Genomic DNA, 14,320 nt, shown 5'->3' with positions numbered 1-14,320 from the left:
TGAGGTTACTGCTTTATTCCCTGGGTCCTGGTCACATGAGACCTTTTGTGTGCCCTCCAAGAGTAGAGTTTCTATTTCTCCCAGTCCTGTGGAATTCTTGTGATCAAACCTTGCTTGCCTTCAAAGCCAGATTCTCTGGGGGCTCCTCCTCCCATTGCCAGACCTCCAGGCTGGGGAGCCTGATGTGGGGCTCAGAACTTTCACTCATGTGGGAGAATTTCTGTGGTATAATTATTTTCCAGTTTGTGGGTCACCTACCCAGCGGGTATGGGTTTTGATTTTATTGCGATTGCACCCCTCCTACCTTCTCATTGTGGCTTCTTCTTTGTCTTTGGGTATAGAATATCTTTTTTGGTAGGTTCCAGCATTTTTTTTGTCAATGGTTGTTCAGCAGTTAGTTGTGATTTTGGTGTTTTTGTAAGAAGAGGTGAGCTCAAGTCCTCCTCTGCCATCTTGTCTCTGCACCCCAGTCATTATTTCTTCAAATAAGTTTTCTGCCCCTTTTTTTCCTCTCTTCTTCTGGGACTCTTCTAATCTATAATGTGAATGTTATTCTCAATATTTTTCCCTAGGTCCCCTACGCTATTTTTGCTTTTTAAAATGCTGGTGTTTTGTTCTGTTTATTGCTGCTCTGTTAGGGTGAGTTCCACTGCCCTGTCTTCCAGATTACTGATCTTTTCTTCTGCTTCATCTTGTCTGCTGTTGAACCCCTCTAGTTTATTTTTCAGATCAGTTATTGTATTCTTCAGCTCTTTGACTTGTCTTTGGTATGTTTTTATATTTTCTGTCTCTTTGTTGAAGTTCTGTGTTCATCCATTCTTTTTCCTATTTTGGTGAGCATCTTTAAGACCATTACTTTGAGTTCTTTATCAGGTAAATTACTTATTTCTGTTGCATTAAGGTTTTTTATTGGGGTTTTATCTTTTGTTTTCGTTTGGAACATATACCTGTTTTCTCATTTTGCTTGACTCTGTGTTTCTATGTGTTAGGTGTTAGAGTTATCTTTTCTAGTCTTGAAGGGGTGGCCCTGTTTGGGAAATGAACCTTACTGTTCAACCTTGCTCTAGTTCTTAGTTGTTTCTCAAACTGTGTCTTTGATTGTTTCACACCTTTGGGGCCCAGAAATGCAATCCCCCCTAGCAACGAAAGCACACACTCAAGTGGTGTCCCCTGTTTGGGCTACATGTGCCCACTGGCTTTGGTGTGCATCCACACCACTGGTGTGGCTGCAGGATCAGTGGAGGATGGGGGAACAGGCTGCAGCAGAAACATGGGGAAGTGGTGTATTCACCCACTGCCTCTGGTGGGGCTGGGGCTGTGGTGCAGGGAGGGGCAGGCAGTAGCAAGTTAGAAAGAGAGTGTAAAAATGGTGCCTGCCAGTGGCTCCATACCTGGAGAAAGCCCCAACAGAGCCCCTCTGGCGGACACTTTAAGATTAGCAAGTGAACTTACTTCACATATGATCTAGGCTCTTTACAGGCTACAGTTTTTGTGTTGGGTCCCAGGGTGAGTGAGTCTGCACACAAGCCATTTAAGAGCAGATCTCTATTCCCTACATCCATATGGTTTTCCTGGATCCAAGCCCTGTTGGTCTTCAAAGCCAGGTGTTTTGAGTGCTCATCTCTCCGGTGTAGGTCCCAGGGGTTGGGGTGACTGATGTGGAGCATCAGGGAGAAGTTCCATATTTGTGAGATCCCTCCTGGTTATGGGTTGCTGAAGTAGTGATGGAGTTTTTGGCGAGACTGTGTCTCTAACTCTCCTACCCATCTCCATGTGCCCTTTTATCCTTTGTTGTGCAGTAGCTGTTCACCTATCTCTCAGGTTCTTTTCGGAGGGAATTGTTCTTAATGTAGTTGTAGATTTGTTGTGTCCATGAGAGGAGGTGAGTTCAGGATCTTCTAACTCCACCATCTAGAACCACCTTCCCACTTGTTTATTTTTGGTTTTATTTCTTTGCTTTTGGTGTCAAATATAAAACATCATTGTTAAGACCATTGTCAAGGAACTTACCACCTGTTTTCTCAAGGAGGTTTATGTTTTTAGGTCTTACATTCAAGTCATTAATCCATTTTGAGTTAATTTTTGTGTATGGTGTACGATGTAGTCTAGTGTTCCCAAAACCATTTTGTTGAAGAGACTGTCCTTTTCCCTTTGTGTATTCTTAGCTCCTTTGATGTAAATTAATTGAACATATATGTGTAGGTTTACTTCTGGGCTCTCTATTCTGTTCTGTTGACCTGTGTGTCTGTATTTATGCCAATACCATAGTGTTTTGACTACTATTACTTTGTAATATAGTTTGAAATCAGGGAATATGATACTTCCAGCTTTGTTTTTCTTTCTCAAGATTGTTTTGGCTATCCAGGGTCTTTTGTGGTTCCATACAAATTTTAGGATTGTTTGTTCCATTTCTGTGAAAAGTGCCATTGTAATTTTTTAGAAACTTCATTGAATCTGTATATTGCTTTTAGTATGGACTTTTTTTTTTTTTTTTTTTTTTTTGCGGTACGCAGGCCTCTCACTGTCGTGGCCTCTCCCGTTGCGGAGCACAGGCTCCGGACACGCAGGCTCAGCGGCCATGGCTTATGGGCCCAGCCGCTCCGCGGCATGTGGGATCTTCCCGGACCGGGGCACGAACCCGTGTCCCCTGCATCGGCAGGTGGACTCTCAACCACTGTGCCACCAGGGAAGCCCTAGTATGGACATTTTAACAGTTTAATTTTTCTGATCCATGAGCATGGAATATTTTTCCATTTACTTATGTTATCTTAAGTTTGTTTGTTTTTAAAATCAATGTCTTATGTTTTTAGTGTACAGGCCTTTCACTTCCTTGGTTAAAGGTTTTTCACTTCCTTGGTTAAATTTATTTGTAAGTGTTTTATTCTTTTTTTTTTTTTTTGGCCGTGCTGTGCGGCATGCGGGATCCTAGTTCTCTGACCAGGGATTGAACCCGTGCCCCCTGCAGTGGAAGTGCGGTGTCTTAACCACTGGACTGCCAGGGAAGTCCCTGTTTTATTCTTTTTAATGCAATTGTTTTCTTAATTTCTCTTGTGAAACTTCTTAATTGAAGACTTCTGTTGGGAAAATAAAACTAGCAGGTGATAGGTTTAGACATGACAAGCATAATGAATTACTAAGGAAAACTGTGAAGCCTAGGGGTCATCCTTAGTCTTCAGGGTGAACATCATAGCCTTTCCTAACACATTCCATGTTGCCCTTGGAGCAGCCCTGAGTCTAGCTAAGTAGGTTAATTCTTCTGTTTTTATATTTATATTTGTAAACTGGGATTTGTGGAGAGGATAACTTAACAAAAAGGCATTTATATTTTTCTGATCAGGTTTAAGACTCTCCCTTGCTGGGTTGTTACTGTCTTTATGTTGTTACATGATTTATACACCACTTAAAATAGTAATAATAATAATTGGGTTATGTGTTGTTTTTTTACAGGTTGCAGAAATTTTATTCCAAACTGCCCAAAATGCAGGGATCAATTTTGATACTGTGTGTGGAGTACCTTATACAGCTTTACCATTGGCCACGGTTATCTGTTCAACCAACCAAATTCCAATGCTTATTAGAAGGAAGGAAACAAAGGATTATGGTAAAGTAAAAATAGTATAAGCTTTAAGTTGACATGTAGCCTGATACTTTTAGAATTTGTTCTTCTAGGCACTGATGTTCATAGTCACCTTGAATATTCTTCATAGGGCCTTTAAGTTGTTATGGCCTGTGGAATTTGTTAACTGTTGTTATAAATCACCTCCCTTTCCTTTAGAGTCTAGGGGTGAAATGCTTTGTATTAATTAGGCAATGAAAAAAAGTGCTTTTTTTGTGCACCAAATTTATGAAACCCAACATTTTTACCAGCGCTTCCCTCATCAGAAGAATGTTCTAAGAGCACTTACTTTCCCAATGTATTTATATTTAAATTGCATGAATAAAATTAATCTGTTAAAGCAATGTGAGGGAATTCCCTGGCAGTCCAGTGGTTAGGACTCTGCACTTCCACTGCAGGGGGCCCAGGTTCGATCCCTGGTTGGGGAAATAAGATCCCACAGCTGTCCAGGTAGCCAAAAAAAAAGTAAATGCCACATGAAATTCTAAATGAAGATGTTTTTATGGGTTCATGGCAGTAGGTTATCAGGTGGGTGTTTTAAATGTGGGCTGCGTTAAAACTAAATCAATCTAAAAGTATTGGAACTGACTTCATATTTGATGATCTTAAGTACTAATGATTTTTTCGTGTTGTTTTACGTTGGTGTGATACTGTTTTTATTACTTCTTTTTGAAAAGAGTCCTTTTTACAGACATGTTCTAAAAATTTTATGATGAAATCATATGATGTCTGGGATTTGCGTCTAAAAATTATGGGGGGAGGGTGATGTTGGAGTTACAGTTGAAACAAGATTGCCCATGAGTTGCTAAGTGGTGAGGTGCTGTATTTGTGGAGGTTTGTTATACTATTTTGTCTAGTTTTGTTTGAAATTCTCCATTATAAAAAAATTAGACAAATGTTTTTGCCACTTAGTGGCACAGTGTTTATATGAATCACTGCCATAAGACTACTGTTTCTATTTCCTTATTATGTATCTTCAAAAATATTTCTTAGAATAAGATCATTAATTTAAAAATATACCTATAAGTACTCGCAGTCTTATGTTCTCGCCTAAGATGATTCAGTTAAACTTGCCAATTCTGCAAGGGAAGGAAAGGAGTTGGGGAAAGGGCAAAGACAGTACCTGTGGAAAGTTCAGAATGTAGGCAAAATGCCCACTATATCTATTCTGATTCAAAATAAGATAAATTTGGTAGTGGAAAATGTAAAAATGAATCTCTAAACCGTGAGTCTGTGTAGTCTACAGCCTGAGTATTTACAGTTTGTAGATTATCTGAAAATAGTCTGCAGTAGGGGTTGGAGTGGGGAAGTGTGTTTAGTCACATTACATTACATAGCTCATAACGCTGTGGTGATTGACCTCAGTGGTTGTCGAATATTTTCCCTCCTGCATTTATGTGCTCAGAAGGCCAGTTGTTTGGCTGATCTTGAATAAAGAAATTGTTAATGGAAAAAGGAATGATTTCATTGATGATATTGGGCTATTCTTTGTTTCATAACTTTCATTGACCTAGGTGATCTTGCCTTAATAAAACCTGTATTTGAAATTTTGATCATAAACACATTAAATGATGTTTTACACCATTAAATAATTTGCTAGTTTTACTAAAAATGTTCTGTATATGTAACTTTGACAATTTTGAAATACATAGGCACTGAACAAAACAGTAATTGTGGCACATTGAAGATTCATTAGGAATTTTAAAAATAAAGTAGTTCCAAAGTAGATTATCAGAAAATATAATTTAGATTATCCCCCTCTTCATAAATACATGCCAAATTTATACTACAAGATACATCTTGAGTTGGCTGAAATATATAACTTTAAAACAGAGTCAACGTAATTTTTTCTTTTCTAGGTACTAAGCGTCTTGTAGAAGGGGCTATTAATCCAGGAGAAACCTGTTTGATCATTGAAGATGTTGTCACCAGTGGATCTAGTGTTTTGGAAACTGTTGAGGCTCTTCAGAAGGAGGGCTTGAAGGTCACTGATGCCGTAGTGCTGCTGGACAGAGAGCAAGGAGGAAAGGACAAGTTGCAGGCGCATGGGATTCGTCTCCACTCAGTGTGTACATTGTCCAAAATGCTGGAGATTCTTGAGCAACAGAAAAAAATTGATGCTGAGATGGTCGAGAGAGTGAAGAGATTTATTCAGGAGAATGTTTTTGTCGCAGCTAATCATAATGGTTCTCTCCCTTCTGTAAAGAAAGGACCCAAAGAACTAAGCTTTGGTGCACGTGCAGAGCTGCCCGGGATCCACCCAGTTGCATCAAAGCTTCTCAGGCTTATGCAAAAGAAGGAGACCAATCTGTGCCTGTCTGCTGATATTTCAGAGTCCAGAGAGCTGTTGCAGCTAGCAGATGCTTTAGGACCCAGAATCTGCATGCTCAAGACTCATGTAGATATTTTGAATGATTTTACTCTGGATGTGATGAAGGAGTTAACCATTCTGGCCAAACGCCATGAGTTTCTAATATTTGAAGACCGGAAATTTGCAGATATAGGAAACACAGTAAAAAAGCAGTATGAAGGTAAGTATTATTCAGGAACCAACAAGAATCACAAATCCAGCTTAAACTGGCTGAAGAACAGAAGGAAATGTATTGGCTCACATGACAAAGTCCAGCCGTAGAAAAGCCTGTCAAGCGTGGTTGGCTCTAGGAGCTCAAGTGATGTCTTTTGGCCTTGCTTTCTCTCCAAGTCTCAGCTCTGCTTTCTTCTCTCTTGACTTCTTTCTCAGGTAGGTACACTCCTCAAACCAGTCGCTCAGACCTGGGGTATAAAATACCTTTATTAGCTCACCTGGGTAATATACCCTGCTCCTGGTGATGTGAGGCTATTTTTTAAAAATTTTTATTGCAGTATAGTTGCTTTACAATGTTGTGTTAGTTTCTATTGTACAGCAAAGTGAATCAGCTATACGTATACATATATCCGCTCTTTTTTGGATTTCCTTCTCATTTAGGTCACCACAGAGCACTGAGTAGAGTTCACTGAGCTAAACAGTAGGTTCTCATTAGTTATCTGTCATAGTATCGATAGTATATATATGTCAATCCCCATCTCCCAGTTCACCCCCCCGACCCCACAACTTGGTGTCCATATGTTTGTTCTCTACGTCTGTCTCTATTTCTGCTTTGGAAATAAGATCATCTATACCATTTTTCTAGATTCCACATATATACGTTAATATACAACATTTGTTTTTCTTTTTCTGACTTACATGACAGTCTCTATCTAGGTCCATCCACGTCTCTACAAATGACCCAATTTCATTCCTTTTTATGGCTGAGTAATATTCCATTTATATATGTACCACATCTTTATCCATTCCTCTGTTGATGGACATTTAGGTTGCTTCCATGTCCTGGCTGTTGTAAATAGTGCTGCAATGAACGTTGGGGTGCATGTGTCTTTTTGAATTATGTTTTTCTCTGGCTATATGCCCAGTAGTTGGATTGTGGGTCACATGGTAGTTCTAGTTTTAGTTTTTTAAGGAGCCTCCATACTGTTCTCCATAGTGGCTGTATTAATTTACATTCCTACCAACAGTACAAGAGGGTTCCCTTTCCTCCACACCCTCTCGAGCATTTATTGTTTGTAGATATTTTAATGATGGCCATTCTGACCTGTGTGAGGTGATACCTCATTGTAGTTTTGATTTGCATTTCTCTAATAATTAGTGATGTTGAGCATCTTCTCCTGTGTTTGTTGGCCATTTGTATGTCTTCTTTGGAGAAATGTCTATTAAGGTCTTCTGCCCGTTTTTTGATTGGGTTCTTTGTTTTTTGATATTGAGCTGCATGAGCTGTTTGTATATTTTGGAGATTAATCCTTTGTCAGTTACTTTGTTTGCAAATATTTTCTCCCATTCTGTGGGTTGTCTTTTTGTTTTGTTTATGGTTTCACTTGCTGTGCAAAAACTTTTGAGTTTAATTAGGTCCCATTTGTTTATTTTTGTTCTTATTTTCATTACTTTAGGAGGGAAGTCAAAAAAGATCTTGCTGCGATTTACGTCAGAGAGTGTTCTGCCTGTGTTTTCCTCTTAGGGTTTTATAGTATCTGGCCTTACATTCAGGTCTTTAATCCATTTTGAGTTTATTTTTCTGTATGGTGTTAGGGAGTGTTCTAATTTCATTCTTTAAAATGTAGCTGTCAGGTTTTTCCAGCACCACGTATTGAAGAGGCTGTCATTTCTCCATTGCATATTCTTGCTTCCTTTGTCATAGATTAGGTGACCATAGGTGTGTGTTTATCTCTGGGCTTTCTATCCTGTTCCACTGGTTTATATTTCTGTTTTTATGCCAGTACCATACTGTCTTGATTACTGTAGCTTTGTATTGTAGACTGAAGTCAGGGAGCCTGATTCCTCCAGCTCTGTTTTTCTTTCTCAAGATTGCTTTAGCTATTCAGGGTCTTCTGTGTTTCCATACAAAAGGCAAAATTTTCTGTTCTAGTTCTGTGAAAAATGCCATTGGTAATTTGAGAGGGATTGCATCGAATATGTAGATTGCTTTGGGTAGTATAGTCATTTTCACAATATTGATTCTTCCAATCCAAGAACATGGTATATCTCTCCATCTGTTTTTGTTGTCTTTGATTTCTTTCATTAGTATCTTATAGTTTTTTGTACACAGATCTTTTGACTCCTTAGGTTTATTCCTAGGTATTTTATTCTTTTTGTTGCAATGGTAAATGGGATTGTTTCCTTAATTTCTCTTTCTGATCTTTCGTTGCTAGTGTATAGGAATGCCAGAGATTTCTGTGTATTAATTTTGTATCCTGCGACTTTACTAAATTCATTGATTAGCTCTAGTAGTTTTCTGGTAGCATCTTTAGGATTTTCTATGTATAGTATCATGTCATCTGCAAACATCTGCAAACAGTGAGTGTTTTATTTCTTCTTTTCCAATTTGGATTCCTTTTATTTCTTTTCTCTGATTGCCATAGCTAGGACTTCCAAAACTGTTGAATACTGGCAAGAGTGGACATCCTTGTCTTGTTCCTGATCTTAGAGGAAATGCTTTCAGTTTTTCACCATTGAGAATGGTTTGCTGTGGGTTTGTCGTATATGGCCTTTATTATGTTGAGGTAAGTTCCCTCTATGCCCACTTTCTGGAGAGTTTTTATCATAAATGGGTGTTGAATTTTGTTGAAAGCTTTTTCTGCATCAACTGAGGTGATCATGTGGCTTTTATTCTTCAGTTTGTTAATATGGTGTATCCCATTGATTGATTTGCATATATTGAAGAATCCTTGCATCCCTGGGATAAATCCCACTTGATCATGGTGTATGATCCTTTTAATGTGTTGGATTCGGTTTGCTAGTATTTTGTTAAGGATTTTTGCGTCTGTGTTCATCAGTGATATTGGCCTGTGATTTTCTTTTGTTGTGATATCTTTGTCTGTTTTTGGTATCAGGGTGATGGTGGCCTCGTGCAGTGAGTTTGGGAGTGTTCCTCCCTCTGCAGTTTTTTGGAAGAATTTGAGAAGGATCGGTGTTAGCTCTTCTCTAAATGTTTACTAGAATTCGCATGTGAAGCCATCTGGTCCTGAGCTTTTGTTTGTTGGAAGATTTTTATTCACAGTTTCAATTTCATTATTTGTGATTGGTGTGTTCGTATTTTCTATTTCTTCCTGGTTCAGTCTTGGAAGGTTGTACTTTTCTAAGAATTTGTCCATTCCAGGTTGTCCATTTTATTGCCATATAGTGGCTTGTGGTAGTCTCTTATGATCCTTTGTATTTCTGCAGTGTCAGTTATAACTTCTTTTTCATTTCTAATTTTATTGATTTGAGTCTTCTCTATTTCTTGATGAGTCTGGCTAAAGGTTTATCAATTTTGTTTATCTTCTCAAAGTACCAGCTTTTAGTTTTATTGATCTCTGCTATTGTTTCCTTTGTTTCTATTTATTTCTGCTCTGATCTTTATGATTTCTTTCCTTCTACTAACTTTGCGGGTTTTTTGTTCTTCTTTCTCTAGTTGCTTTATGTATAAGGTTAGGTTGTTTATTTGACATTTTTCTTGTTTCTTGAGGTAGGATTGTATTGCTGTAAACTTCCCTTTTAGAACTGCTTTTGTTGCATCCCATAGGTTTTGGGTCGTCGTGTTTTCTTTGTCATTTGTTTCTAGGTATTTTTTGATTTCTTCATTGATCTCTTGGTTATTTATAGCATATTGCTTAGCCTCCATGTGTTTGTGTTTTACAGTTTGTTTCCTGTAATTGCTTTCTAATCTCATAGTGTTGTGGTTGGAAAGTTGCTTGATACGATTTCAATTTCTTAAATTTACTGAGGCTTGATTTGTGAACCAAGATGTGATCTGTCCTGGAGAATGTTCCTTGTGCACTTGAGAAGAAAGTATATTCCGCTGCTTTCGGATGGAATGTTCTGTAAATATCGATTAAGTGTATCTGGTCTAACGTGTCATTTAAGGCTTTTGTTTCCTTATTAGTTTTCTGTCTGGATGATCTGTCCATTTGGTATAAGTGGGGTGTTAAATTCCCCCACTATTATTGTGTTACAGTTGATTTCCCCTTTCACGGCTGTGAGCATTTGCCTTATGTATTGAGGTGCTCCTGTGTTGGGTACATAAATATTTACGGTTGTTATGTCTTCATCTTCTAGGGTTGATCCCTTGATCATTGTGAGGCTATTTATGTAAACTTCTTGAACCCCAAGGTATAGTTAGGGGTTATTTCCCTAAAGAAAATGGCTGTGCTTATGCCAGAAGAAGGGGACATGGGTTCTAGGCAGGCAAAAATGACAGATGTTGGCCCTGCAGAACACAATGAGTTCTGAATATTCAAAGAATGAAAATTGCAGATATAGGAGACAAGGAAAAGGTAGTATAAAGTAAGATTTATTTTTAACAGAAAAAGATCTGTTGATATGCATCCTTTTTAAAAAATTTTGTCAAATAGCTCAAGGTAGAGCATACATTAGTTTTAAAAAGTGCTTAATTCTTTACCAATTCTTTACCCATTCTTCTATGCAACTTTCTGTTATATTGGGTATATCTCTTTTTTCACTTACCCTTACAACGGACATTTTATGTTATTTAACAGTTATAAGCATCTTTTGAGACAACAATTTTTCTTAAAGTAATACATACATATTCTTAAGCTATTTCCTTAGGAGAGATTTGCTGTAATGACTTTCTTCATGTGCTAAAGGTATTGACTGTTGGGACTTCCCTGGTGGTCCAGTGGTTAAGACTTTGCACTCCCAATGCATGGGGCCCAGGTTCAATCCCTGGTCAGGGAACTAGATCCCGCATGCTGCAACTAAGAGCCCGCATGCCGCAAGTAAGACCCGGCACAGCCAAATCAATAAATAAATACTTTAAAAAAAAAGATTGTTGAAAGAGTTATACAAACTTTCTATAAGTTTGCATATAGTTTTTTTTCAAAAATCTACTTGGGTTACTGTTGTCTGCTTTTAAAATGAATACAATTGTCTATTGAAATTTGAAGAGCTAAAGAGACCTAAGGAACAAGTAGATTTGAGAGATGGTAAAGTTTCTGAGAGATCCCTACAGAATGAAAATTTGTCATCTTCAGAGGAATTTCAATTGATATCTTCCACTCAACAAACAACCTGTCTTCACTGGACCCTTTCCAGTTGCATAAATCTTATTGGTAGTCACAAGCATCAGCCTGCAAGGAAAAACAGTCTTATCAGTTTTGCTAGTAAACTAAGTGTAGAACTTATAAGATTTTTTTCTCCTTGTGATTTCTCAACCAGCTAACCAGGTGGACAGATAAATTTTTCACAAGTAGGTCCACTGATAATCACTAAAATTCTTGAAGTGTTTCGCTATTACATTGACATGTTACTAGGAGATTATTTCCATATTGTAGTTGGTTGGTTGGGTAAAAGTTAAGGGATTTTGTTTGGAAATTGACAGATACCATTTTCCCCTTTTCATAGGTGGTGTCTTTAAAATAGCTTCTTGGGCAGATCTAGTAAACGCTCATGTGGTTCCAGGCTCAGGAGTTGTGAAAGGCCTGGGAGAAGTAGGCCTGCCCCTGCACCGGGCATGCTTACTCATTGCAGAAATGAGCTCTGCTGGCTCCTTGGCCACTGGGAGCTATACTGAAGCAGCGGTAAGTGACAGAGGAGAGAGATTGGGGCAACTGAAGGCCGGGGCTGTGACACTAGATGTTACAGGGGAAGAAAATACCTTAATTTGGGGTCTATGGAATTGCTGTCAAAAACAAAAAAATCACCTGCTGTTTGTGTGACAGTATATTAATACTAGTTGGCTAGAATATCCTGATGGTTAATAGCATTTTATATCTTGTAGTGTACACCAAAGAAATTTGAACTGTACTCTAAGAGAGAAACATTGAAACACAGATATTGGGTCAAATAAACATATGTCTGTATTTACCTGGTCTTTAAGATAGAGGAGTTTTTTCCCTTTCACCATGAATTGAAATTGAATAGCTTTTTCCCAGATACGCAGTTTCTTGGACTCTCCCGAGTCACACACAGATGCACATTCTCATGACAGCAGCCCACATGAAGCAGCTCACCTTTTCAGTCTTTGATATTGATTGGTATTGTATGGGAGAGCTCTTAACTAGAGTCCAGACACATTGTTTCCTTTAGTAGCTCCCCATTATTAAAAATCCTTAACACCATACATGGTTGGTGGAGCCCAGCTCCAACCCCCTGCATGCCAGAAAAAAATGAGAGATGGATAATCATCTAGTTATAAAGCTCCTCTTTACATTCTCCTCTGGGCAAGGTTCATAGTTGGATAGTCACCTAGAAAGATGGATGGATTATCTTTGCAGATATTTTAAAGACTATTACTTTTTAAAGTAACAGGAATTTTTAATAAAATTTTAATTTTTACATGGGAATTTATGTTTCATATTTCAAAGCCTGTGGAACTGTGAAGAATTCATATGGCCCTAGGGCCAGGTTTTAACAGCACCCCTGAATTGACCATAAATGTCTATGATTTCCCAACTCTCATAGCAGAGGGTCCATGAGTCCAGTGCTAATATTTGGCATTCTGGATCTGGCTCAAGGACAATACATTGATTTTTGGTTGGTGGTAGTACTTAGTGGCAAGAATGGAACAGTCTGGGCCTCAGGGAAGAGCCAAATTAGAAAGTCAGGCAGACCTTCTAGGGAGGCTCTATGAATGTGAGGTAATGGTAGATAAATTGTGGAGACAAGTTATTGGCAAATGTTAAAGAAGAGGGAAAGCTGTAGAGGTAAGATTTCTTTAGCTAGCTCTTAACAACATAGTGGTTTTTTATGTGGTGGCTGTCCTTGAATATCTATGTAGATAGGCAGTAAGTCAGTGTGGTTTTATACCATTATAAATGTATTCTAGAGTACTACTTGTATCCTTTTTGGAAGTAGGTAGGTCCCCAAGCATTATTACAAATAAGTAACGATGCAGCATCTAGATTTTAGATGCACATAATATAAGATTTTTAGTGTTTTCAGTGTTTGGTTATAGGAGAAGGGGACGGAAGGTGTTATTTCAGGGTGGTCTTAATGGAGCAAGTGTGTAGATTGATATCTAAGATTACCCGTTTTAGATGTAATTAGTTTAATATGAAATGAGGAAATGCATCTATAAAATAAAGTTTCTTACATTCTGTGTGGTTAAGTGCTTTCTTGTAATCTTTTATTACATTCCATTTAGGTGAGAATGGCTGAAGAGCATTCTGAATTTGTGGTTGGTTTTATTTCTGGCTCCCGAGTAAGCATGAAACCAGAATTTCTTCACTTGACTCCAGGAGTTCAGTTAGAAGCAGGAGGTAAGTCTATTCATTGGTAATGGTTTTTCCAAAATGCTTCTTTACCCAAGTCAGCAAGGACAAAATAAAACCTAGATATACAAAATAGCTTGCAGTCTAATTTTAGGATGAAAATCTAGAAAGCTACTTTTTGTTGAAAAATGCCCAGAAACTGATAATTTTAATTGTTCCCAACTGATGTTCCAAATATGCTGCCAAAAAAGGTGTTCTGTGCTCAAGGAGGAATGCTCTAGGTTAAACAAAATCAGACATTTGTTTAGGACTTTGCAGAGCCTTTGATGTGCTAATGTTTATTGTGGTTCTTCAGTGTGGAGATACCTGGTTCTGTCATGTCATCCAAACTTACCTGAACACGTTAACACTTTTAGCAGTCTGAGAAATGCAGTTGCAATGGCTAAAAGAAAAAGAGCAAACTTTCTCAATGATAGTCTCTAGTCAGTGAAGGAGTAATCTAGGTTATTAAATGTCCTTTTGGGGGTTCAAAGTTGTTTTGTTTTTTTACTTTTAAAAAAGTAATATAGTAATTGAAATATAGTTGATTTACAATGTGTTCATTTCTGCTGTGCAGAAAAGTGATTAAGTTATACGTATATATACATTTTTTAAGTATTCTTTTCCATTATGGTTTATCACAGAATACTAAATATAGTTCCCTGTGATATACAGTAGGCCCTTGTTGTTTATCCACTCTATATATAATAGATTGCATCTGCTAACCCCAAACTCCCACTCCATCCCTTTCCCACCCCACCTCCCACTTGGCAACCACAAGTCTGTTCTCTGTGTCAGTGAGTCTGTTTCTGTTTCGTGGATATGTTCATTTGTGTCATATTTTAGATTCCACGTATAAGTGGTATCACAGGGTATTTGTCGTTCTCTTTCTGACTTACTACACGTAGTATGATAATGCCTAGGCCT

The 14,320-nt window shown here is 38.0% G+C and overlaps 1 protein-coding gene and 2 non-coding genes across 3 annotated transcripts in view; all 3 read left to right on the top strand.

The window, feature by feature from the left end:
• UMPS (uridine monophosphate synthetase) overlaps window positions 1-14,320 on the top strand; it is a 47,060-nt gene that overhangs the window by 14,267 nt on the left and 18,473 nt on the right. The window contains exons 2-5 of the mRNA XM_067738649.1: window positions 3,448-3,601; window positions 5,476-6,147; window positions 11,547-11,722; window positions 13,288-13,402. Coding sequence (XP_067594750.1) covers window positions 3,448-3,601; window positions 5,476-6,147; window positions 11,547-11,722; window positions 13,288-13,402 — 1,117 coding nt within the window. The remainder of the gene's footprint in view (window positions 1-3,447; window positions 3,602-5,475; window positions 6,148-11,546; window positions 11,723-13,287; window positions 13,403-14,320) is intronic.
• TRNAG-UCC (transfer RNA glycine (anticodon UCC)) lies at window positions 3,972-4,044 on the top strand. The gene has a single exon. It is a non-coding gene; the product is annotated as a tRNA-Gly (tRNA).
• TRNAG-CCC (transfer RNA glycine (anticodon CCC)) lies at window positions 10,808-10,880 on the top strand. The gene has a single exon. It is a non-coding gene; the product is annotated as a tRNA-Gly (tRNA).

This window comes from Pseudorca crassidens, chromosome 5 (assembly GCF_039906515.1).
Source record: "Pseudorca crassidens isolate mPseCra1 chromosome 5, mPseCra1.hap1, whole genome shotgun sequence".
Taxonomy (NCBI): Eukaryota; Metazoa; Chordata; class Mammalia; order Artiodactyla; family Delphinidae; genus Pseudorca; species Pseudorca crassidens.
This window is presented reverse-complemented; position numbering and strand designations above follow the sequence as displayed.